This window comes from Gorilla gorilla, chromosome 7, assembly GCF_029281585.2.
Source record: "Gorilla gorilla gorilla isolate KB3781 chromosome 7, NHGRI_mGorGor1-v2.1_pri, whole genome shotgun sequence".
In the NCBI taxonomy this organism is placed as follows: domain Eukaryota; kingdom Metazoa; phylum Chordata; class Mammalia; order Primates; family Hominidae; genus Gorilla; species Gorilla gorilla.
The window spans coordinates 92,503,203-92,530,485 of record NC_073231.2 but is presented as its reverse complement, the minus strand read 5'-3'; the positions used below and the strand labels follow the sequence as shown (position 1 = coordinate 92,530,485).

Below are 27,283 nucleotides of genomic sequence, written 5' to 3'. Positions count from 1 at the left end.
TGGATCAAGGGGAACAAGACTAAAGGCAGAGACAGCAGTGCCAGAAAGCAGAGAATGGACATGAGAAAATTTTAGGAAGAATGAGTAGAACTTGGCTATTGGTTGTATGAGGGCTGAGGGAGAATGTGCAGTGTAGGACCACTAAGCAGTGTAGATGAGATTGCTCATAGGATACTCGGAAGCAGGAGGAGCAGCAGTTTGGCTCAAGGGGAATGAAGAATGATGATGAATTCAGGTTTGGTGCAGTGGATCTGCTAAGTGAAGAGGACAATGGGCAGTTGCTTACCCATCAACAGCTCAAGAAAGTGATATTAGGTGGAAGTAGAGATTTGGTAGCATCAACCCGCACGGTAATCTCTGAAACTATAAAAGTGGGTCAGATTTCCCAGGAAGCAAGTATGAAGAGAAAAGAGAAGAGAGCTAAATCCTGGGGAATGTTGACTTTTAAATGACTAGCCCAAGAATCCAAGAAGAACACTGAAAAGTAGGAAGTGAAGATATAAAGTAAACTAAGAGTGGGATTACAGATTCTTTGAAAAGAAAAAGTTTCATGGAAAAAAATTGTCCAAAAAAATTTTTAATGCTTCAGAGGTTTGATTCATCTCTCCATTTCTTTATTCATTCAGTTAATAAATATTTATTGGACTTTTAGTATATTCTAGGTACTAGTTAAATTTAGTTGCTAAACAAAATCAAACCTGTCCTCAGATAGATTACCGTTTAATGGAGTAGACTAATTTTAAATAAATGAGCCAAGCAATATATGTGTCATTTCAAATCATGATGAATGCCATAACAGGATGCTAAGTGCCATAAAGGATATCCTGGGTATGATCATTACGAGATCATTGGTGACCTTTGCACTGTTAGCCTTGATGAAATGAGAGAAGCGGGAAGAAGCCAAATTGCCACCAAATTGCCATGAGTTAAGGATGAATGTGAGGGAAGGATATAGAGTAAAGCAGGTAGGCAACTCTCTTGAGAAGCTTGATTGTGGCAAACAATAGGGCAATAGTAAGAAGAAAACTAAAGTCAAACATTTTTTGTTTTAATACCTGGGAATATGGAGCATATTTATTGGCTGAGATTGGAAGGAACCAACCAAGAGAAACAGTTATAAATTTAAAAGTGAGAAAAAAATAATTGATGAAATTGGCTAAAATTAATGAAAATACAAATATCTTTCAGGTGGATTCAGATGAGCTAAGGAAACACTACAGGACTTCTACAAAATTTCAGGTAGGTGACTCAAACAATTTCAAAGTTGCTCACGTGATCTATTACCATTTTGACTTTAAATCCCATCTATAGATTTCTATAAACAAAGTTTATACATACGAAGTTTTATTAGACAACGATAAGCCTGAAGTTTCTGCCTCTCAATAATTACCTGATATATTTCCTTGTATGTACAAGTGGGTAATTCAACATATAAGCCCTTATTAAGCAGACCAAAATAAGTTAGTGCCCACATTTGAATTCTAATTTACACATCAGTAAAGGAATATGGGTTGTATACTTTGTCTTGCCTACAAAATTCTAGCCCCAAATTCATGTAGCATGATGTTGTAAAGGTTTGCAAAATTGTTTTTACTCCCGCTTCTTTCTTGTTCTCATATATTCAAAATAAAAATTATTAATAGAAGAGAAGCAATTGTTTAGATAACATGGAATCTTCCTTTCCTAAAACATACGTTTTATTGCCCGTAATTATTTTCTAAGTACTTTGTTCTCTGAGAAATAGGCATAGGTCAGGGGTTATTTAGGTTTACCCAATTAGAGTGAACTCTAGCCTCTCACTTCAAAGACAATTCTTTAGTGGTCTCAGAGTTTGTTTAAAAATACAAATCTGGGTTTAGGTCTCAGACTATCCCTGTTGGAAATCTACAGTGATTAACATCCCTTTCAATTGTTTTTTTTTTAATCTCTGACTAATTTTCTTTATTAAATATTGCCACATACTTAGGCATATTCATAAAAGATCTCTATGCTGCTTTGATGAATTCTACAAAGAGGATGAATACTTTTGTAATGCCATAAAGCTTATTCCAAACTCTTACTTTCCTGAGTTTGAATAAGGACTAAATTAATTTATATATTTAATTTGTGTTAGCATAATGACATTTCGGTCAATGACAGACCACATATATGGTGATGGTCCCATAAGATTATAAGGGAGCCGAAAAGTTCCTATTGCCTAGTGACATCACAGCCATCATAACATTACAGTGCAATGTGTTATTCACCTGTTTGCAGTGATGTGGTGTAAACAAACCTACTGGGCTGCCAGTCATATAAAAGTATAGTACATACAAATATGTATGGTACATAATACTGGGGATAATGGCAATAAACAACTATGTTACTAGCTTATGTATTTACTATACTATACTCTTTATTGTTATTTTGGAATGTACTCCTATGAATTTTTTTTAAAGTTAATTGTAAAACAGCCTCAGGCAAATCTTTCAGGAGGTATTCCAGAAGATGGCATTGTTATTATAGGAAATGACAGCTCCACCCATGTTATGGAGCCTGAAGACCTTCCAGTGGGGCAAGATGTGGATGTGGAAGACAGTAATATTGATGATCCTGACCCTGTGTAAGCCTAGGCTAATTTGTGTGCTTGTGTCTTGGTTTTTAACAAAAAAGCTTAAAAGTAAAAATAAAAACATTTTAAAATAGAAAAAAGCTTATATAATACATATATAATGAAAATACTTTTGTATAGCTGCACAATGAGTGTTTTAAGCTAAGTGTTATTACAAAAGAGTAAAAAAGTTTTTAAAAATTCAAAAGCTTATAAAGTAAAATAGTTACAGTGAGCTAGGGTTACTTTATTATTAAAGAAAAAATTGTTAAATAAATTTAGTGTAGCCTAACTCTACAGTGTTTATAAAGTCTACAGTAGTGTACAGTAATGTCCTAGGCCTTCAGTCACTCACTACTCGCTCATTGACTCACCCAGAGCAAGTTCCAGTCCTGCAAGCTCCATTCATGGTAAGTATCCTATACAGGTGTACCATTTTTTATCTTTCGTATCATATTTTTAACTGTACCTTTTCAATGTTTAGATGTGTTTAGATGCAAGGATATTTACCATTGTGTTACAATTCCCTACAGTATTCAGTACAGTAACATGCTGTACAGTAACATACAATAATATACTGTAATATACAGAGCATTCTGTACAGTAACATGCTCCTAGGCCTGTAGCCTAGAAGCCTAGGCTTGTATGTCTATACCATACCGCCTACGTGTGTAGTAGGCAATACATCTAGGTTTATGTAAGTACATGCTATGATATTCACAAGATGAAATCACCTAACAATGCATTTCTCAGAATATATCCCCGTTGTTAAGTGACAAATGACTGTAGTTTTGTACCTGATCATTCACTATTAGCTTGTTAACTTCTTGTGAATAGAAACAATATCTTACTCCTATTTCAACCCCAACATGCTTTGCAAATTGTCTTGCACAGGGTTTAGTGTTTGTTGGTCAATACTTCAATTCAATTTTCTACAGTTCAATGAGAAATGAATTATCTCTGTCTACACAAATCTGTGCCAATGTGTTAATATTAAAATGGCTAATGATTAATGACTGTCTGCCTAGAGAAGTTGAGAGGGGAGTTGAGCAATTGAATAGAAAGCAAGCAAAAAGATCGTTATGATTTAAGCCAAAAACTATAAGTTTTAGGGTAGCACTATGTCAATAGTGTATCTGCTTTTTTATTTTAAATACATTATTTTAATTACGTTCTGTACACTTGTTACAAAGATCGATACCTGTACAGTGAAATCAATGAGGTTTGATGATATGATGTAATTTCTAAACCAATACTTTTAGTAAGTAATTTGTTTATAATAGCTAATCTGGTTAATTCAAACCAGAAGTTCTATTCTTGTTCAATATCGGCAGGCTTTGAAATTGTTAGGCAATTAATTATCTCAACTCTATGCTTTTGGGGTACAAGTGGTTTTTGGTTACATGGATGAATTATATAGTGGTAAATGATGAGATTTCAGTGCACCCATCACCAGAGTAGTGTACATTGTATCCAGTATGCAGTTTTTTTGTCCCACCCCAAACACACCCCCTCTTCTGGTCTTCAAAGTCCATTATATCACTCTGTATGCCTTTGCATACTCAGAGCTTAGCTCCCACTTATAAGTGAGAACATATAGTGTTTGGTTTTCCATTCCTGAGTTACTTCACTTAGAATAATGGCCTCCAGCTCCATCCAAGTTGCTGCAAAAGACATTGATTCCTTTTTATGTCTAAATATTATTCCATGGTGTACATATACCCAAATTTTCTTTATCCACTCATTGGTTAATGGCCACTTAGGTTAGTTCCATATTTTTGCAGTTATGAATTGGGCTGAAATAAACCTATATGTGCATGTGTCTTTTTCATATAATGACTTCTTTTCCTTTGGATAGATAGCCAGTAGTGGGATTGCTGGATCAAATGGTAGATCTACTTTTAGTTGTTTAAGGAATGTCCATACTGTTTTCCATAGAAGTTTTACATATTTACATTCCCACCAGCAGTGCATACACACTCCCCTTTTACCACATCCATGCCAACATCTATTGTTTTTTGGCTTTTTAATATGGCCACTTTCAGGAATAAGGTGGTATCTCATTGTGGTTTTAATTTGCATTTCCTTAATGACTAGATAGGTCACTAAAAAGCAGACAGTGTGTCTGCTTTTTTATTTTTAATACATTATTTTAATTACTGTTCTGTACAAATCTTGTTACAAAGATCGGTTGGTTCCATATTTTTTGCAGTTATGAATTGGGCTGAAATAAACCTATATGTGCATGTGTCTTTTTCATATAATGACTCTTTTCCTTTTGGTAGATACCCAGTAGTGGGATTGCTGGATCAGATGGTTGATCTACAGAAATCTGTGCCAATGTGTTAATATTAAAATGGCTAATGACTAATGACTGTAATCATAGAGGAGTTGAGAGGGGAGTTGAGCAATTGAATAGAAAGCAAGTAAAAAAATCATTATGATTTGAGCTGAAAACTATAGGTTTTAGAGTAGCACTAGACAGGTCAACAGTGTGCCTGCTTTTTCATTTTAAATACATTATTTTAATTACTGTTCTGTACACTTCTTAACTTGTTACAAAGATCAATACCTGTAGAGTAAAATCATCGAGGTTTGATGATATGATGCAATTTGGGGGGGGGGCGTTTTTTTCATGTTTTTGGGCCATTTGTATAACTTCTTTTGAAAAATATCTATTCATAGCATTTGCCAACTTTCTGAAGAGATTATTTGTTTTTTTTCTTGCTGATTTGTTTGAGTTCCTTGTAGATTCTGGATACTAGTCCTTTGTCAGATGCACAGTTTGCAAATATTTCCTCCCATTCTGTGAGTTGCCTGTTTATTCTGATGATTATTTCTTTTTATATGAAGAAACATTTTTAATCAGGTCCCATTTATTTATTTTTATTTTTGTTGTATTTGCTTTTGGGGCTTTAGTCATAAATTCTTTGCCTAGGCCAATGTCCAGAAGAGTTTCTCCAAGGTTATCTTCAACAATTTTTATGGTTTTAGGTCTTAGATTTAAGTCTTTGATTTATCTTGAGTTGATTTCTGTATAAAGTGAGAGATAGGGATCTAGTTTCACTCTTCCACATGTGGCTTGCCCGTTTTCCCAGCACCATTTATTAAACAAGATGTCCTTTCCCCAATTTATGTTTTAGTATGCTTTGTTCAATACCAGTTGGCTATAAGTATTTGACTTTACTTCTGGGTTCTCTATTCTGTTCCTTTGGTCTATGTACTACTACTTTTATACCAGTACCATGCTGTTTTTCTAACTATAAGTCTGGTAGTGTAATGCCTTCAGATTTGTGCTTTTTGCTTAGGGTTGCCTGGGCTGTGAGGGCTCTTTTTTAGTTCCATATGAATTTTAGAATTGTTTTTTCTAATTCTGTGAAAAAAAAGTTGGTATTTTGATGGGAATTGCATTGGATCTGTAGATTGCTTTTGGCAGTATCGTCATTTTTACAATATTGATCCTTCCAATCCATAAGCATGAGATGTGTTTCCATTTGTTTGTGTCATCTGTGATTTCTCTCAGCAGTGTTTTGTAGTTCTCTTTGTAGAGATCTTTAACCTCATTGGTTAAGTATATTCCTAGGGATTTGTTATTGTTGTTGTTTTACAGTTGTTGTAAAGGGATTGAGTTCCTGATTTGCTTCTCAGCTTGGTCATTTTTGTATGTGTATTGGTGTATAGCAGTGCTACTGATTTGTGTACATTGATTTCACAACCTGAAGACTTTATTGAATTTGTTTATCAAATCTAGGAGTCTTTTGGAGATGTCTTTGGGTTTTCTAGGTATACGATCATATCATCAGCAAACAGTGATATTTTGATTTCCTCTTTTTTGATGTGAATGCCCTTTATTTCTTTGTCTTGCTGGATTCCTCTGTCTAGGACTTCCTCAGCTCTCTATTTTATATGTGTGGCCTTACAATATGTTCTTAACTGCTCTTAATTGTCTTAAAATGTCTTAAAGTTTTTCATATACCCTATTAAGACCATGTAAAATTTAATAAAAATGAATAATTATTTTACACAAAAGAATTTCTTATTGTTGTTGCCATCAAGAAAGTATGAAGTATGACATTGTCATTTCATAATGACCAGGGTAACAGAAGGCCAAAATAATTTTAATACATGACAATTTTTGAAAATTTCTTAGCTATAATAATATTTTCAATACCTTCTCCCATCAGAGCTGCTGATTAATTGCAAACATTATTGATTTCTTTGCTCTCCTCTCTCAGCCTGCACAGGCTCTGATAGATACTTTTAAAGCAGTTTATTGGTAGCAAAATGGTTCAAAGTAGACAAGAGTAGAAAGCATTGAAGAGCCTAAATGAACCACAATATAATCAACTGTGAACACAGGAGAACTGGCTGAAACGTAAAAATATATCACTACAATGAAAGTACAATGCTTTCAAATAAAATCAAGAATGGACTTGATTTTTAGTCGAAGAGCCCCATGTTAAAAACACTGTTAAAACGTATTTTAACATTAGCAACTATGCCCATTGTATATGTGACAGCTCAATAAAAATCCCAGTAAATGCAATGCCTAAGGAGAGATCAGATGCATGGAGGTGGAAATGAAATATGTTGGAAGGAGGCTACAAAATAGTTTTCATGGTGCTAATACGCCTTAAAAAGCCCCATGCATAGTTAATTGAAAGCAGTTTTGGATTAAACAACAAATAATATATTGTGATTGGTCAACTTTTACAGACATCAACGTAAATCCATCCATTCCCAGAAAGGCATGTAAACACAACATATTTGTGAATGTGTTCTTTCAACAGTTGGATGTCGCATCAATAATACCATTTGATATTTGCTACCTCTTCTTTGGGTTTAATCCAATATTTAGAGCAAATAGGATGTTAAAGGTAAGATAACTATATTTAATTGTCTTTTCCCTTATAATGGAAATACTTCTATTTCCCTATAATGGAAATCTTGAAACAATTTAAAGTATCTTAAAATTATCAATATTCTTAATTTTTCCCAAACTCTTCTCCATCTTTCTGCCCTCATCAATGCTATAATTTTTTTTAATGAATGAAGAAAAAAATGTCTACTGGTGAAAGTTGCTCCTGGTTTTTATTTCATATCTCATAACATCTTTTTATAATCTAAAATAGGGATGCTTTGTATTTCTAAATTTAGCTATAATTACAAATGAGTATTTTATACTTTTTGTTTTTTTCTATTTGTCCTTTTTCAGTTGCTGAATGCATGGTATATGGGGTGTAAAATTAAGGGGTTAGGTTAGATTACCCTAAATTATCTTACTCATCTTAAATTTTGTAATTCTAAAAAAAATTTAAACATACTTTTACATCACAGACATGCTTTCACAAGTATGTGAGCACATACTTTCACATCACATTTACTTACATACTTGAATATAACTCAAATGTTTCTCAAGAGGGAATTAGTTAAATATACTGAAATATATTTATATAATTTATATAGTAGAACATTTTGTAGCTTTAAAACAAAGAAGAGGAAGCTTTTTATGTACTGATATGGAAAAAACTTCAAGATAAATTGCTAAGTAAAAAAGCTAGTTACAGAACAGTTTATAGAACAATACTACCTTCTGTATAACAAAAAAGGAAAAATATTCAATTTTTGTGTATTTACATAAACACTTAAAAGCTACAAAAAGAAACTCATCAAAGTGGTTACCTGAGGTGGCAAGGGAAAGCAGGAAGGAAAATCAGGATGGATAGGGGCAAGAGTAAGAGTGAGACTGTTGGAGGTATATATTTCATATTGTTTTTGAACTATGTGAATGTATTACCTATTCAAAATGGTTATAAGACATAAATACTTTATAACTTATAGCTTCATTTGATACCTAAAAAGAATTTGAGGAGGGTCAGAAATTGAAATTTCATGTAAATCTTTAACAATAGCAACAATATATTTCTAAAAACAACCTTCTTAAAGGGATCACAAAAGACTTTATAAATTGTAGGTAATTAACTATTTTGCATCTTGGGAAGACAAGATAACATAACCTGGTAACACCAGCAGATCTTGACAACAACAACGACAATAATAGTTGCAGCTGTCTGTTGAATACACACTTGAGGCTACACACTTTGCTAAAACTTTATATTCATTATCTCACTGATTCCTCCCAACAACTTCATTTTAGAGACGAAGAAAATGAGAATTAGCATGGCGGAAAAATCTGTCCAGACACACTGCATGTGAGGGGCAGTGTCTGAACTCTATCACATTTATCTAACTCCAAATTCTTTATTATAATCAGATTGACTGGGTAGGCCTCAAGCTGAAAGGGTTTTTTTTCTCTGCTCTGATATTTAAACTTCAGAGGTTCTTTATCCCTTATTTCCAAACATCTGAGACAACTCTAGAGACTTCTGGTTTGACCATGGAATGTGAGAATAAATGGAGGTGGAACACAATAATGTTCCAAGCAGTCTAGTGGTCAGGCCATCCCTTATCAAATTTTCAGTCTCACATGGAAATTTCAGAAGGTACCTGCTTGGACATAAACAATTTTCAGAAATTCTCAGGTTTCTATAGATTTAGGAGTTTATCTGGCATTATGATAAAAGCTTATAAAATGCCAACTCTTCATTCCCCATCTCTGTAACCTAAAATGTCCAAAAGCCCTCTCTATCCATTAGATGTTTAAATATAGGAGATCCTGACAGTCAACATTAATCTTCTTTTCAAAGCCCCATAGTCCATTCATATAACTTATTTATAAGGGTGTCATCTTAATGCACAATTCCCTAGGATAAATATTTATCATCTATATGTCTCCAAGTTATAAATGAGAAAACAAATGAATATGCATTTTATTTTTAGTGAACACTTAAGCTAAATTTAAAATCATGCCTTTGTGCAAACTTGTATTAAGAGCACAATAAACAAATTACCACACATTTAAATTATAATCTGAGTGTTTAAGAAGTTTTTTCCTACTTAGGAACTCTGGAAAAACAAATCATTTGTGTATATTTCTAGTTAAATAGTCATTACTATTACATGTACTATTTTTAATTCTAAACGTTCTATTGCAGTCATATCTACGTTGGGCAAAATTTTGAACTAAGTAATCTCTGCAGTCACTTCTATCTGTAAGAGTCTATGATTTGAAGCACATTAAATATATTAACTCATGTATGCACACAACCCTTTTGGGGGGCATCTTTTCTTACTGATCTCATTTTACAGATGAGGAAACCAAGACACGGAAATAGCAAGAGACTTTTCCACGGTTACACAGTAGTAAGTGGTAGAGATAGAACTGGCATTTGGCTCTGGATTCCATACTTTACTGCCTATAGAAACAAAAGAGGAAGTAGGAAGTAGGAAATAGGAAGTAGGAGTGCATGCAGGCAGAAAAGGTTGAGATAAAAGTAGAAGTAAGCAAGAAAAAACCTTGAGGGAAATAGTAACTCTGCTTGTATCAGATGCACATAAACTCTTTGTATCTTTGAATAATGTCAAGAACGGCCAACGCTAATACTTACTGAACTTTAAATTTTGTTTAAACAAATACACATTTAATGCAATTCACTGAAAAATAATGCTAGTGTTGAGCAATAAGACTTAACATCTATTTATAACTTTAATGCATTATACTTCTCCTCTTTTGTGTATGTTTTTGGAGAGTGTGACTTTAATTGTTGGGAAATAGAGTTCTACTACATGCTTTCAAAACAAAAAGGAAAACAATGTTTTTTAAGTTTCATTTTCAACAAACATTAAAAATAAGACTATAACTACAGGGTAGCAATAAAATAAAGCAAAATAAAGCTCTGGAAGTATAATACCATGCTATAAAATGTACTGTCCAGAGGAAAATACGACTAAACAGGATCTTGGTTTTTTTAAAAAGACATATGAATAAAATTATTTTCAGTAATAAAATCTATTTCATATAGTTTTATTTAAATATATATATTTAAGACTAACATGCTTTTGGATTTCTTTTGCTTTTCTATATAGTACACTTCATTTTTTGAATTTAATCATCACCTAGAGTCTATAATGGACAAAGCATATATCTACAGGTAAAGTATAACTCAGTATACTTGGGGGAAGGGGAAAAAGCAATGGTACAACATTTTAGACAGAATTTGGCAGGGATATGACCTCCCTCTTCAAAAAAAAGGATATAATTTCAGCTCTGGCTATATAAAATATAGGACTATGTTCTAGAACAGATGTGGATATTTTAAGTGAAATAAGAGTATGAAAATCATATCAGATTTTAGAAGAATACTGGACTAAGAAAATAGGACTTATTATCTGCCTCTGTCAAAACAAGTACAGAAAAACATACTCTTTTGCAAGTTAACTTTAAACCTTTCTTATGATAATTCATTCCTAATCTGAATTTCATTCGTTGTTCTAAATTTTACTTGCACTGAAACCTCTAGTTGCCATTCATCGTAGCATAAAGTCTCATGAGCTTTTCAGAGATATCCAGTTAAATTAACATAGTGTATTTTATGGGACTTAAACTGAAGAAGTGACCCTTGAGGCATGTCTTTCATGGAGTTGACCCACAACATCTGTGAAAAGAGAGGAAGTTTTCTTTTTCTTTTTTTTTTCTTTACACTCTGTCAATCCCAGTCAAGACATTGCCATCAGAAAACATGCAATGGCACCATCACTTTGTACTGTACTAATGAGAGTTAACAGTTCACAAATCCAAAGCAAGGGGTTCGCTGGTGACTTTAAGGAAAAGAAAATGTTAAAATAGGCTGTATTTCAGAAACAACATGAATCTTACTTTGCATCTATTCTCTCTGACAGAGTTATTCGAACAACTGGATACTTGCTGTTTATTCTGCACATTAATGCCTGTGTTTATTACTGGGCTTCAAACTATGAAGGAATTGGCACTACTAGATGGGTGTATGATGGGGAAGGAAATGAGTAAGTTCTGATTTTGAAAGAAACCTTTATTGATTATTTTTAACATTCTGTTTCATTGTATGAATTTATGAGAGCTAGTGTTTTTGAAGCTGTCATAACCCATTCAATGGCTGGTAAATACTATTTGGCCATAAAAAAGGATAAAATCATGTCATTTGCACCAAAATGGATGGGACTGAAGGTCATTGTCTTAGTGAAATAAGCCAGACCCAAAACAATAAATATCACATGTTCTCACATATATGTGGGAGCTAAAAATTTTGATCACATAGAGACAGAGAGTGGAAAGATAACAGAGACTGGGAAGGGTGAGTGGTGGGGAGAGGAGCGCATAAAGAAAAGTGGATTAAAGGATACAAACATACGGTAAGAATATATTCAATGTTTGCAACAGAGTAGGGTGACTATAGTTTCAAAACATGTATTGTACTCGAGTAATAAACACCCTAAACACCCTGACTTGATCACTATGCATTGTATACATGTAACAAAATTGCACGAGTACCCCATGAATTGGTCTAAATAAAAATTTTTAAGCTGAAAAACCTCTTTAGTAAGTCAATACATTTTTAAGTGAAAGAAGATAGAGAATAATAGAATAGAAAATATCAGAGTCTGTCTGATAGACAGTAGGGGAGTGTGTGTATGTGTGTGTGTGTGTGTGTGTGTGTGTGTATCCTGAGTTGGCCTGTGAAATGCATTTTTTACTCTGGATCATGATCAAAAAAGTTTGAAAGCCTCTAGACAACTGAGCAGTAAGGTAACTTTTAATAACTCCGATGCTGATTGTTAGTAATGAACAATGTTAATTATTTAAAGGGCAGGTGCAGTGGCTAATTAGTTTACCAGTGAAGGGTTTTATGGGTTTATGAGTCAGCTATAACCACTAACTCAATTAAATACTTAGAGAGTAATGAGGATCATAAATTAAACTTGACAATTAGGTATGCAAGTGTCCCAGAAATAAAAAAAGATCACTTGAAAAATTTAGAACAGTAGAATCAGGACTCAGAAATGGCAACTGGGTTATTTAATAGTGAAATTTCCTTTTGGTAAAATACAAAGACCTGGCATAAAGTTGACTTCACTAACTTTCTGCTCCAGTGAAATGACATTGAACATATAATAAGGCAATGTCCAAATTGGAAAAAAAGCAGGTCCCAGCATTACTTTGAAGGGCAACTCACTGCAGCTTTGGGATGGAGAGCAATTATAGGATAGAGCAAAGAGAGGGAAAATAACTTACAAAATTACACACTACCTAGAGTGAGTTGGATATGCATAAGGGATTATAACAACCAGAACCGATTTTAAAGAATTTAAAGTCAGAAGGACCACTGATTGGGAAACACACACACAGACACTCTATTTCCAGAAAATTTACTAAATAAATAATTCCCTTTAGAATGTGAATTATTTACTTTGATATAAACAACTAATTTATATAAAAATTGACTAAAATACCAGCTACAGTAAAATTACCTCAAAGTGAATATGTAATCCAACATCATTAGGTGACTGTGGCTGATAGCTGTTTTTTTCAAATTAGCAAAACAATATAGGATTGCATCAGAATGCCTTCCAGAAAGTGAAGCTATTTCTCCTTTTACACCTAGATGCCTCTCTGTGGAGTTTCTGGGGACTATATCTTGTTCCCAGTGTCAAGCTCAGTGTTAAGTATATAATAATAGACAATATATAGGTATATAAAAGCAGGAAGAGAGAGGGGGAGTAAGGAAAAATGAAAGGAATGGCCAAATCTGCATTGTAACAAGAAGAAAGAAATCTCAGCTTCAGCCCATAAGAAACTTCAAGTGTGCTAGTGTTTTGGATTTCTAATTCCAGCTACATCATAGACCAGGTAGCCAAGATACTCTCTCTAAAATGCAAGACAAATTACCTGTTGTAATTTTGTTAAGTTACTTATAATTATTTGTTATAAGTTTCTAAATGAATACAATCACAACAGTTTTCAGTGATTGCTGAGTTCCCTAGAAAGTAAGAAGTATCTCCAAAGGCTAAAACACAAACATATGTACCAAACCTGGAGTACAGTAGAAAATGAGTGTGAGTAACCACTAAAGAACAGAAATAGAGAGAATAACTTCTAAATTAGTATAAGGGGAAAAAAATGAATAAGGAAATTTAAAAAGCAAACCAGTCCAAAAAAAGACACAAAGATAAGGAGTGGCAGTTTTGGGGAGAAGTACAGGAAAGGCAGGACAATAGAAGACACAACATAAGATGGTAAGGACAATTTAAAATAGATCAGTATGTTACCAGAAAGGGGTCCTGATCCAGACCCCAAGAGAGGGTTCTTGGACCTTGTGCAAGAAAGAATTTGGGGCAAGTCCATGGAATAAAGTGAAAGCAAATTTATTAAGAAAGTAAGAAATAAAAAAATAGCTACTGCATAGGCAGAGCAGTGGCATGGACTGCTTGACTAAGAATACCTACAATTATTTCTTGATTATATGCTAAACAAGGAGTGGATTATTCATGAATTTTCAGGGAAAGGGGTAGGCAATTCCCAGAATTGAGGGTTCTTCCCCTTTTAAGACTATATAGGGTAACTTCTGGATATTGCCATGGCATTTGTAAACTGTCATGGTGCTGGTGGGAGTGTCTTTTAGCATGCTAATGAATTATAATTAGCATATAATGAGCAATGAGGATGACAAGAGTTCACTTTCATTGCCATCTTGGTTGTAGTGGATTTGGGCCAGTTTCTTTACTGAAACCTAATTTATCAGCAAGCTCTCTGTTACCTGTATCTTGCACCAACCTCCTATTTCATCCTGTGACTTAGGATGCTTAACCTCCTGGGAAGGCAGCCCAGTAGGTCGCAGCCTTATTTTACCCAGCCCCTTTTCAAGAGGGAGTCACTCTGGTTCGAACACCTCTGACAAATATGTGCAGTAAATTAATGTGAACTAAACTCACATGCTAATAGAGATTGTCAATTAACATTAGTCAAAATAAGCTTTAAAACAAAAGACATTTTAGAGAAAAAGTTCACCATATAATGATAAAAGTTTTGATTCATGATTGTCAAAAGACAAAATTACAACAAATTTATTTTAATGATCTTAATTGGCTTTTATTTGCAATTCTAGAATCACGCAACACCTCAATTCTATAAAATAAAATGAGTGTTCTGATGAGCTGAGCAAATGAGTTTGGCTTCATAGGCAGAAAAGGGCTGAAGAAAGCAAACAGAGAACAAAAACGGATTGGTCATTTCAAAGTTACTTTCCCTGTAAAGGTTAAAGTAGAGGGGACTTCCTTACCATGCTGGATAAAACTGGCTTGTTTGGGGATTTAGCTATCTCTCTTTCTCTCTCTCCTGATTTCTTGGAATGGCAGATAAACAACCTAGTTTCAGTTTGGTGACATAGAACTTCAGCATGAGTAATTCCATTTTGCTTCGGTCTGTTTGGCCTAGTGCAAGAGTTTAGTCCAAACCAATGGCCTCCTATAAATTTTATTTACTACCATCAAGATATTCCAATTCTAAATGTGTATGCACCTAATAAAATACTTACAATCATTCAAAGAAAACCATAAAGCAAAAATTGATAGAAGGAGGAGAAACTGGCCAATATATCATCAAAGTGTGAGACACCAAACATAATTATTGACAGGTCAAGTAACCAGAAACAATAAACCTATAAAAGATTCGATAACCCAAATAACAAGCTTGATTTCATGGGTACAAATAGAATCTTGCACCCAAGGATTAGAAACTACCCATTTTTCTTAATCACTCACAGAAAAACTACTAAAAGTGATCATTTTCTAGGCCCAAAACTAGTTTTGATAAATTCCACAGCCTTGTTATCATACAGCTCACATTCTCTGACTATAAATATTACCCCATCAATTCTGCTCTGCTCGTTTAGACTGAAGCATTCTCACTCAAAACCAAAGCTCCAACAATCCTGTTACCAACTGTCAGGGACACAGGTTGCCACCCTTGCAATGAAAATGCTTTTAAAAGCAGCCTCTTTACTTATCTTTTTAGATAATTTGCATATGTCAGTTACTAGTATACTTATCCTAACAGTTTTTTTAACATCAATTTCTCCTTCTATACCTTCATGTTACCCTTTGATCTTGTAAGCCAAGTTTTTGCAATAATTACCTAAAGTATTTTTTAACTTAACCCTTGTGATGGTCCTGGTGACCTATAAATTGAAGGTTGCTTATTAGGCCTTTGGATTTGCAAATTTTGCCCTAGTTAGAATTAGGCAGCAGACTGTGGGGCATAAATGGAACACTGTGAACATTTAAAATAAGTCAAGTTTATTATGATTCCATTAATTCTCATCAGAACAGCAATTTCTATTCACATCAATAGAAGGCATTTTTATTTATATTGAGTGAATAACATCCTTCTTTAGACTGTAAAATGTGACAAAGAATGCAAATATTTAGTTCAAAAGGAGAACACAAGTAAGTACCTAAGATTATGTGATACTTAAAAATGTTCCCAATGTATTTTTGTCCACATATATCCCAATTTTATTTATTTTCTGACATAAATTTCCCACTGCGCACAAATTTTTTAACAAATCCATGGTCCCAGTCCCTAATGTATCTTTTCTTTGAAAAAAAGAGAAGTAAACAAGGCATCATGGGAATTATTGACTTTAGTTGAGGTAAGGAAGGAATCAGAATTACTATACCATAGTGCTAGAAAAATTTAGGTAATCCACCTTCTTAATTTTACAGATAAAGATGATGAGACTTAGGTAGATGAAAATATTTATTCAGGATGTCCTAGATACCTCAAAGCTGAGATCAGACAATGGCAGAGAGAGAGAAGGAAAGGGAGGAGGGGGGAGAGGGAGAGGGAGAGGGAGGATATTTATATTACAATTCCTAGAGGGTCACCCTTGGAATATAACAAAAACAAACAAACAAACAATAAAGAAAAAACCCAGAGCAAAGAATCAGTGGATCAGAAGGAAGTGAAGGTCAGTGAGAAGCATGACAGGGGAGAGTTCAGAAGGAGATTCAACAGATGTGTTCACAGATACAGTCTTCCTACATTCTCATTTCAGTAAGTCTAGGTATGCATTCACTCATCCATTCCAGTCATTCAACAAATATTAGTGAATTCCTATTGTGTGCTACTAGGCTCATAAACACCTACCTTTGTAGCACTTACATTCTAATAAGACCGTTCTCCCTCATAGCCATTGCTTCCAGTAATAAGTTTACAGAAACTAGGGACTAAGATGGATTGAGGTAGTTAGGAAGGTCCACACAGAAAGATAAGTATAGAAGGGGTACTTTTAAAAATTGCATGTCCCACTACAGATTTACCACAATGGCTAAAATTTAAAAGACTGACAATACCAAGTGCTGGGATAATGACAATGCCAGCTGTCAGGATAACATGGGGTTACTGGAACTCTCACATATTGTTAGAGGGAATGTGAAATGATAAAACCATATTGGAAAAAGATCTGACAGTTTATTTTACAACTAAACACAACTACCTTACAACTCAAAAATTCCAATGTAGGTATTCTACCCAAAAGTAATGAACATATATGTTCACAGAATAAAACTTGTTCAAGAATTTTCACAGAAGCTCTACTCATCAAAAGCAAAAACTTGAGGCAGGCTAGGTATTCATCCGTAGGTGAATCAATAAACAAACTGTGGTATAAAGATACAATGAATACTATGCAGCAATAAAAAGGAATAAATTACCAATACACAACATAAATAACTCTCAAAACCATACTGAGTAAAAGACATCTTATACAGAAGCATATATACTGTACGATTTCATTTATGTGAAATTCTAAAACAGGCAAACTTATCCACGGTAGAAAAAAATTAGAACAGGTGATTGCCTCTGGCGCATTTGAGTAAGGATTGACTGGGAAAAGAATTGAGAGAATTTCTAAAGTGATGGCAAGGCTCTATGTCTTAATATGTGTTTTGTTACACAGGTATATGCATTTGTCAAAATTTATTAAATGATACAAAAATCAGTAGCATTTCTACACACTAACAATAAACTATCTGAAAAGGAAATTAAGCATCAAAAAGAATAAAATATTTGGAATAAACTTAACCAAAGGGGTGTGAGACTTGTACACTGAAAACTGCAAAATGCTGATAAAAAAATTAAAGTAGAAACTAATAAATTGAAAGACATCTGTATTCAAGGGATAGAATAATTAATATTGTTAAAATGTCCCAACTACTCACAATGATCTATAAATTCAATGCAATCCCTATCAAAATCTCAATGATTTTTTTACAGGAACAGAAAAAAATCCAAAAATTTGTATGGAACCACAAAAGACCCCAAATAGCTAAAGTAATTTTGAGCAAAAAGGACAAAGCCAAAGGCATCCCACTTCCTGATTTCAAAATATATCACAGAGCTACCATAATCAAAACAGTATGAAACTGGCATAAAAACACACATATGGTCCAATGAAACAGAATAGAGAGCCCAGAAATAAATGAATACATAGATAGTCAACTGCCTGTCCAAGGGTGCTAAGGATATGCAATGAGGAAAGATAGTCCCTCCAATAAATTGTACTGGGAAAACTGGATATCCACAAACAAAAGAACAAAATAACTACCATATGACCCAGCAATGCCACTTCTGTAAATATACCCAAAGGTATTGAAATCTGTATCTCAAAGAGATATCTGCACTCCCATGTTCATTGCAGCATTGCAGCATTATTCGCAATAGCCAAAACACGGAAGGAACCTAAATTTCTCTCAACTAATGAAAGGATAAAGATAATATGGCAAATATACACATATATAATAGAATATCATTCAGCCTTAAAATGAAAGAAATTCTGCCATTTGTGACAATATAGATAGTGCTGGAGGACATTATGCCTAGCAAAATAAACAAGACACAGAAAGAGAAATACCGTCTGACCTCATATGACCTCACTTGTATGTGGAATCTAAAAGAGTCAAGTTCGTAGTAGTAGAGAGTAGGATGGGGGTTACCAGGGGCTGGAGGAAAGGGATAATGGGGAAGTGTAAGTCAGGGAGTACAAAGCTTCCATTACGCAAAATGAGTAAGTCCTAGAAATCTACTGTATGGCATAATGCCTATAGATAATACTGTACTTTCTTTAAATTCACCAAATGGTCCTACTTAACATTAGTGCCTTTTTTTTTTTTTTTTTTTTTTTTTTTTTTTTTGAGACAGGGTCTCACTCTGTCGCCCTGGCTAGAGTGCAGTGGCACCATCTCAGCTCACTGTAACCTCCGCCTCCCGGGTTCAAGCGATTCTCCTGCCTCAGCCTTCCTGAGTAGCTGGGATTACAGGCACCCACCACCATACCCGGCTACTTTTTGTATTTTAGGTAGATACGGGGTTTCACCATGTTGGCCAGACTGGTCTCAAACTCCCAACCTCAAGTGATCCACCCGCCTCAGCCTACCAAAGCGCTGGGATTACAGGTGTGAACCGCCATGCCCGGCCTCATTAGTGCTTTAACTGTATATTTAAAATAAAACATAACTCTAAACAAATACTGAACTCCAGTTAACATATATATTCTGAAGTACTGTTTTTAGGAGAAAGTTTCTGGCTGTCTAGAAATTATTTTGAAATACATCCAAAAAATAAGAAGGTTTTATTGATAAATCAGTGGAGGAATATGTGACAAAGCAAGCATAGTAAAATGTTAATGGTAGAATCTAGGCAGTGGGCATATGAGTGTTCACTGTAAAATTCTTTTAATTTTTCTGTTTGTTTAAAATGTTTCATAAAAATATATTGGGGGAAATTGCATGTTATGTTTGTTTAACAGAGAAAGGCTTTCTATTTTCATACTAAATATTTTTATGGCTTTATGTCAAATTCTGCCTTACTGCTTTAACTTGAAGTATGCCTAAGTATATGTATATATATATCATGTGTTATACAGTTGATGCATTGTATAGGTAATAATTAGATACTTCTTGTGTTCAGCCAGCCAGATAGAATCTCTTTGAAAAGATCTATCTGACTGGGATGTAGATATTAGAGATGGACACACTTGACTAATTAAGCTAATCTTAGGAAATCAATAAGAGGTCATCTAATTAAATTACAAATCTTACCTTTGGTTATGCGTGTCTAGGTGTAAGATGTGACTGAGAAAAGAATGCTAAAATAAATCTCAAAGCGTCAGGGCAGAAAACTTCCAATTAACATAGCAGACTATTTAATATACAAAAAAATAGTTCAAGCCAAACCCTTGAGATTTGGAAAATCCATGCCAAAATTGCACATTTGATTGTTATTTTTTAAAATCATAAAAAAGAAAATGGGAGAAAGTAATTCTTATGTTTGTTCCTGTTAAAGTAGGACAAACTTTTGAGTGACTTTGGAGGGGAAGTAATCCCAACACTTATCATGGAATTGACCATGTTGGGAGAGAATCTTTTTTCTCTTCACTCTTGGGTAATGTCAGGTTTAATAAATTTCCTTAATTTAAAGAGACCCACAGGTCCAAAACCTGTGACCAAAATAAATCAGGTAATAGGAAATTATAAATTGGAATTTGAAAAGTTAAAATGCAATCCATAAAATTAATTCCAGACTTCTTCAAGGTGGTTCTCTTTGACATCAAGTTCACTATGATATTAGTAAGTCCAAGGAAGACTGCTAGAAAAAAATCATACAGTGGTAACATTTTTATTCTCTTGGCATAGTGGTTTTCAAGCCCTACCAAAGAGTTCATTATTTTTTCTGTTCCTATAACAAGGAACTAGGTTAAAAAAAAAAAAAAAAGAGTCCTATGTCCTTCAAAAGGTATTGAATTTCAAAATGAGTAATTTCTTTCTAGATCTGTTTTTATTTGAATATTAACTTCAACTGCAGTTTCTTTCTTTCTTTGTAAACCTCAACTTCTTACTATTTGAAGATCTTAAAATCTCAAACTATTTTTACAAGAAAAGATCACCCTTGTTCAAAGATTAATGCCCAGTTACCCAAAGTGCTAATGTTATATGTGGCATACCTAGATAAGAAATAAAAGCTCGACTAGGGCAGGATTCCGTAAAAAGTACTCCTTTTCTGTGTCTGTACAAGATGCTGAAATAGCTAGTTGGGACACACGAAATCTAAATGTCCCTCTATAACAAAACCTGGAGACGTTCTTTATATAAATGACGTGTTTAAAGGATTCAGTGGAAATGCTTGATACAGACCAAGTTATCAGAGCTATGTAGAATTACCAAATAGTATGCCTAGCTGCACAAGAATTATGAAATATATATACAGATGTCTTCGACTTCTGATGAGTTTACATCACAATAAACCTATCTGGAAAATATTGTAAGCCAAAAATGCAGTTAATGCACCTAACCTATCAAACATCATAGCTTAGCCTAACCTAAGTGTGCACAGAACACTTACGTTAGTCTACAGTTTGGCAAAATCATCTACCACAAAGCCTAGTTTCTAATAAATTGTTGAATATCTCATGTAATTTATTGAATACCATACTAAAAGTGAAAAACAGAATGGTTGTATGAATATGCAAAGTATGGTTTCTACTGAATGGATATTGCTTTTATGCCATCATAAAATCAAACCATAGTATGTTAAGGACTCTCTACATAGCTAAGTGAATGTTATATGTTCTTTACTAATCCTTATCATATTCTTTTCTCGTCCTGTTCCTATCTGGTCTGTAATGACCTCAGCCTCTTCATTTGCAATTGTTCAAGTACAGAAATTTTATCAAGTACATTTCTGAGCATACCTGATTTTCTTCAATACCAAATTTCTAAATCAGTTGCCCATTAACAATCAACAGTAATTTCCCTATGAAGATGGAGCTCAGCTCTCCTCTGTCTCTGCTATGGTTTACGTATTCAATAATATAATAATATGTGGGTGAAAAATAGAAGAAATATTCAGCTGTTCCGTTTTCCATTAGTAAAAACAATTGGATCTAAACTATAGAAGGTTCTCTCATCTGCATAAATACATTTGATCTCTATAATATTCCCACATATCAATAGTGTAGTAGTTTAAAAACAGCCTCAAATTTTTTGCTGCTTCTCTCATTGAGAGGTGGATTCAAATGTCTCTTCCCTTGAACCTGGGTTGGCCTCAGTGACTTGCCTGACAAATGCAATGTGACAACTATAAGATGATATAGGGCTTCTAAGTTATAGGAAACCTGGCAGCTACCACCTGGGCTGCTATTGCTCTGGGGGAAAACAGCTCTCATGTAAAAATCCATCTACCTTAGACGTCCATGCTATGAGGAAGCCCAAGCTAGTCACATTGAGAGGCTGAATGAAAAAAGATACCCAGCCACCCCCTAGTGTTCCAATCTTTCCAGCTCAGGATCAGACATGTGAGGTAAGGAGCTACCTTGGGCATTCCAAAAGGACATAATGTGGAAAGGAACAGAGGAACCCAGCCAACAGTCAGAATCAAGGTTTCAGACATTTGGCCTCCATCGAATCTTTCCAGATATCTCCAGCCATTCCACTCATACCAGCTGAGGGCCCAGTCATCATGGAACATAAATGAGTCATCTCTGTTGGGCTTTGCACAAAATTCTGACCCATAAAACTATAAGCCTAATGAAAATGGTGGTTATTTAGACCACCAAATTTTGGTAACGGCTAGTAAACACCCTCCTTGGGCTTGTTTCATCATTTCACAGTGTTTATTGAGAAGTTTACATTAGCACACATGGTGTTTGCCAGTGCTGTCTAGAGAAAGAAAATCTTGATTAGTAGGAAATTTGTTATAATTTAATAGTACTATATTCTCCCAAGAATAGTGGTCTTTCGATGATACAGAAAAAAAGCAAAATGTATATCTTCTGTTTTCACAGGTATCTGAGATGTTATTATTGGGCAGTTCGAACTTTAATTACCATTGGTGGACTTCCAGAACCACAAACTTTATTTGAAATTGTTTTTCAACTCTTGAATTTTTTTTCTGGAGTTTTTGTGTTCTCCAGTTTAATTGGTCAGGTAAGCTGAGTATGAATCACTGGATACACAGTGCTGTCATTTTGAAAGACTAACAAGTCTTCGTAAACTTTATGGAGGAAAAATTAAAATTAAAATCTGTCTGGTTCTTCATTTTTTGAACTAACTTTCTTCTATTTTAATGAGTTGAAGGAAGATGTGATTAGATCAACAGTGCTTTTCCATTTTTAAGCCATTAAATCTATCAAAAGACCTGTCAGCAAATAGCATTAGTTTGAACTCTCAGAGAAAGTTGTTTCTAAGTTAACTTTTTACTTGGACCCTAATGAAAACCATTAAAATCTCTTTTATTTACTTAAATTTCAAATATTGTTATAAAATCACTGGGTTATAATTGACTTCAGAGGTCATTTAAACCAGAGGCTACAAAATGCCATATAAAATAATAAGTTATTGTTTCACAAATGTTTACTATAGCATCTCCTTGTATTTATTCTCAAAAAAGCCAGTCTAGTAAGAAATTAAATACATAAATTATTATATTGAAGATAGTTGGCACTTACAAAGGATAGAGCCCTTTTTTTTTTTTTTCTTTTTTTTTTGAGACAGGGTCTTGCTCTGTCACCCAAGCTGGGGAGCAGTGGCACAAACATGGCTCACTGCAGCCTCAGCCTCCTGGGCTCAAGGGATCTACCCACCCCAGCCCCGCAAATAGCTGGAACTACAGTTGCACCCCACCACGCCAAGCTAATTTTTTTGTAGGACAGGTGGATAGTGGCCTGAATATAGGAGCCCATGGAGGAACCTGATACAGAAGGCAGTTGGGATATGGGTTCCAGATTAGTTAGTTTACGCATGGAAGACACACTCTCAGGAGATTTGGCCACCATCTCTAACCGTGGGAGAAACAAGCAAGGCCTCAGTCAGCAAAGTCTCTGATATTAACATATCAAAACATAGAAAATAAAACAGGTTAATACAGATACACGGGGATATGGCAGCTCCAGCCTTAACATGTTAATGAAATACAGAGAGGGGTAGTAAAGTAAACTCTATGTAGAAAATATTTAGGTTTAGGAAGATGAACACTAAGAGCTAAAAATTGTTAAGTATAAAATATCATTATCTTCATGGCTGGGGAGATTATATTAACAATGAAATAGGAAGCTGGTTTGAGAGATACTAAATTCAAATCCATTTGAATATAAATAGCAAAAATCACATTATTTTATAATTTCTAGTAAAATCAAAGTGAAGTTGTCATATCACAGTCAATTTTTTCTCTGTTTTACAAATGAGAAAACTCCAGTTTAAAGAGATTAAGAGGCATCCCTGATTCATACATGTAGTTCATAGGGTCATATGGTAGAACCATATATAATAACACTGATAATAACAGTAAAATTTAACATGTATTGAGCACTTACTATGTGCAAGACGATTTTCACATCAAGACTAAAATACTATTTCTAGCACCAGTTCAATTATCTTGTTACTCATAGTGTAATCTTTGGACAAGCAGCAGCAGCAGCACTTGAGAAATTCAGAGTTCAAGCCCCACCTCAGACTAGTGAATCAGAACTTGTATTTTAACAAAATCGTCAAGTGATTCATACACACACGAATGTTTGAAAAGTGCTGTTTTATACACCACACCACATCTGCTTTTAAATTGGATTTGAGGTTCCAATAGGAACAAGAAGGAATATCAAGTCACTGAAAATGTGGTAGTAGACCACAAGAGAAAGATTGAGGCTAGAGATACAGATATGTGCCTCAAACTCTCATAGTGAATAAAAGATGCTGAGCAGGGGAACAGATAGAAATAAAAGTTTAAAAGCCTGGGACAGAAAAAAACCTTCCACTCTCTCAAAATTCCCACATAGAGACCATACAATGGAACTAATCATCACTTTTTTTTTATTAAGAGACAGGGTCTCGCTCTGTGCCCAGGCTAGGGTGTAGTGGCTTAATCATAGCTCACTGTAGCCTCAAACTCCTGGGCTCAAGCAATCCTCTCACCTCAGCTTCCCAGGTAGCTGGGACTACAGGTGCGTGCCATCATGCCTGGCTAATTCTTTTCTTCATTTATTTTTTGTAGAAATGGAGTCTCACTATGTTGCCCAGGCTGGTCTTGATCTCCTGGCCTCAAGTGATTCTCCCACCTCATCTCCCAAAATGCTGAGATTACAGACATGGAGCCACTGCACCCAGCCAATCATCACATTTTAACTACAATATTCTATTTTCTGATACAACTCACAGAAACTGACATTTTTCTTCCTCTCATACTCTCATGTACTTCCCTAGCCTGGAATCCATTATAGAATGTACATCTTCCTCAACTCCTACAACAACCAAACCCAGCGTTGCTGAAGGATATCACACAAACCATTCAAATTACTGTCACTACAAATTATTGGAGCCTCAACAGCAATCAATAATGCTTTTAATAGTCCTTGCTTCCCAACTTAATACTCTATTAAATCTCCCAAGCCCTCTCCTAACATACCAAGTCTCCCAGCCTTAGGTGACTAGGTAATGTAAGTTATCAGCCAAGAACAGCATGGAAAAGTGAGATCTAGGAATTGAGGTTGTTGAGGAATATTTGGAAGAGCCACTGAGGAGTAAGAGACTCAAAAAGATATATACAGTTGGACTAGCTGCATAGCTCCTCCACAGATAGTTTTAATATGTAGAAGAATTTTTTGGCTCTAAAAATGGAAACTGAGGAGGGCATCACAATTAAAAAGAGCCATTTGAGCTAGACTTCAAAGAATGAGTCGTTTTTCCATAAGCAGAAAAGGCTCAACAGCTCCTAAAATGAATGAGCAAAGTCTTAGGAGTGTGAAAGTGAGGCCCTGGTTTTCCTCCCTATTATAAACCCACAGTCAAAGCATATTTACAGCCACTTGCCTCCCTCTATGTGAGAGGAAGAGTCGAGCTATATATCTTTTTTGTGCTGAGACCTTAAAGATCAGCTTTTAACCTAGAGTGGGTTTTTATGGGTGAGTTATAAACATCCAAGAACTAAAACCTGACAGTTTCTTAAGAATTGTCACAGCAGTAGATGATGCTTCAGTAATTTCAGCACATTTCAACTTCTGCTGAATACTGTGCCTTAAGCATGATGAGATTTGATTTTATCTGTCTAAACAACACAAAGGGAAGTACAGAGGTTGCAATTTCATGATGAATTGAGTCTATATAGCCACAATGGATAATCTATGAAGGATGCATTCAAAGTAAGACTCACCAAAATGGACTAGCCATTCTGCCAGACAATTGCTCAACTTTTATTGCACACTCCTCGCATAAGCACAGCTGTATAATTTTTTCAATGTATACTAACATTTCTGCAGTAAAATACAAGTTTGCAAAGAAGATTATGTGTAGTCCTATGCATTACATGGCTGAATTCTCACTTGGTTTGTCCTACAGGTCTTATTGTTGTCCTTATTGGATCAGAGAGATAATATAATTTGCCCAATATTTTATGGAAGTGGGTGATATTAGGACCTAAAATCAGTATGTTTAAAATCAAGTGAGCCACTGCTGAAAAGTTGTCTGGGCAAGAATAAATAAAATAAAAATGAATGAATGAATAAAATCAAGTAATCAGGGCATTAGAAGGGAGTATATCATGTGGAAAACATGTAATTTGACTTTTATTAACTCATTTCCTCTGCTGGGCGTGGAGTGACCATATTTATGGTTTTAGATGAGAGATGTGATTGGAGCAGCTACAGCCAATCAGAACTACTTCCGCGCCTGCATGGATGATACCATTGCCTACATGAACAATTACTCCATTCCTAAACTTGTACAAAAGCGAGTTAGGACTTGGTATGAATATACATGGGACTCTCAACGAATGCTAGGTAAGCATGGCAGATTACCGATTAAATTCCTGTAAACCTTGTCATATGATGAAAATTCTGTAAGGTAGCAGAGACTAATTGGATTTGAACAAAAGGTTGAAAAACAACTAAATGATCCTTAAAGCATTCATTTAATGCTACAGGTTTTTTTTTTCCTGAAATATAAATATCTTACTGGTTTTGAAAACCTTGGAAGAGAAAAGGCTAAATTTTAATCAGCATCTTCTGGATGCTCGGTATTACACACATTGTCTCATATAGTCACACATACAAAAAAGGAAGTGGGAAAATTAGGCATTGTCTATCCCTTTGAAGGGAAGAAAATGGAGGCTCCTAACTGAGAAATTTGGGCGAAGACACAGAGCCAGCACACAGTCTAATTAGAACTCAGACCTGCATCTCTTCTCTTCCAAACTCTTGCTCTTACTGCAATATCACTCTCTTACCCAGAACACAGTACAGTTGACCCGTGAACAAGTGGGGGTTAAGAATGCCAACCCTCACTCCACAGTCAGAAATCCACATATAACTTTTGAGGCTGGGCATGGTGGCTCACTCCTGTAATCTCAGCATTTTGGGAGGCTGAGGCAGGGAGATCACTTGAGGTCAGGAGTTCAAGACCAGCCTGGCCAACATGGCAAAATTCCATCTCTACTAAAAATACAAAAATTAGCAGAATGTGGTGACGCACCATTACACTCCAGCCTAGGCAACAGAGCCAGATTCTGTCTCAAAATAAGAGAAAGAAATCCACATATAACTTTTGACTCCCCCAAAACTGAACTACTAATAGGCTACTGTTGACTGGAAGCCTTACTGATAACATACACAGTCGATTAACACACATTTTGTATGTTATCTGTATTATATACCATATTCTTACAATAAACTAGAGAAAAGAAAATGTTATTAAGAAAATTATAAGGAAAAGAACTATACT

General features: G+C 34.8%; 1 protein-coding gene across 1 annotated transcript in view; it reads left to right on the top strand.

Moving 5' to 3' along the window:
- The window catches only part of CNGB3 (cyclic nucleotide gated channel subunit beta 3), a 170,822-nt gene that overhangs the window by 89,663 nt on the left and 53,876 nt on the right, over positions 1–27,283 (top strand). Inside the window, exons 7-12 of the mRNA XM_004047247.5 lie at positions 1,189–1,239; positions 7,381–7,467; positions 10,577–10,641; positions 11,390–11,512; positions 22,363–22,504; positions 26,184–26,343. Coding sequence (XP_004047295.5) covers positions 1,189–1,239; positions 7,381–7,467; positions 10,577–10,641; positions 11,390–11,512; positions 22,363–22,504; positions 26,184–26,343 — 628 coding nt within the window. The remainder of the gene's footprint in view (positions 1–1,188; positions 1,240–7,380; positions 7,468–10,576; positions 10,642–11,389; positions 11,513–22,362; positions 22,505–26,183; positions 26,344–27,283) is intronic.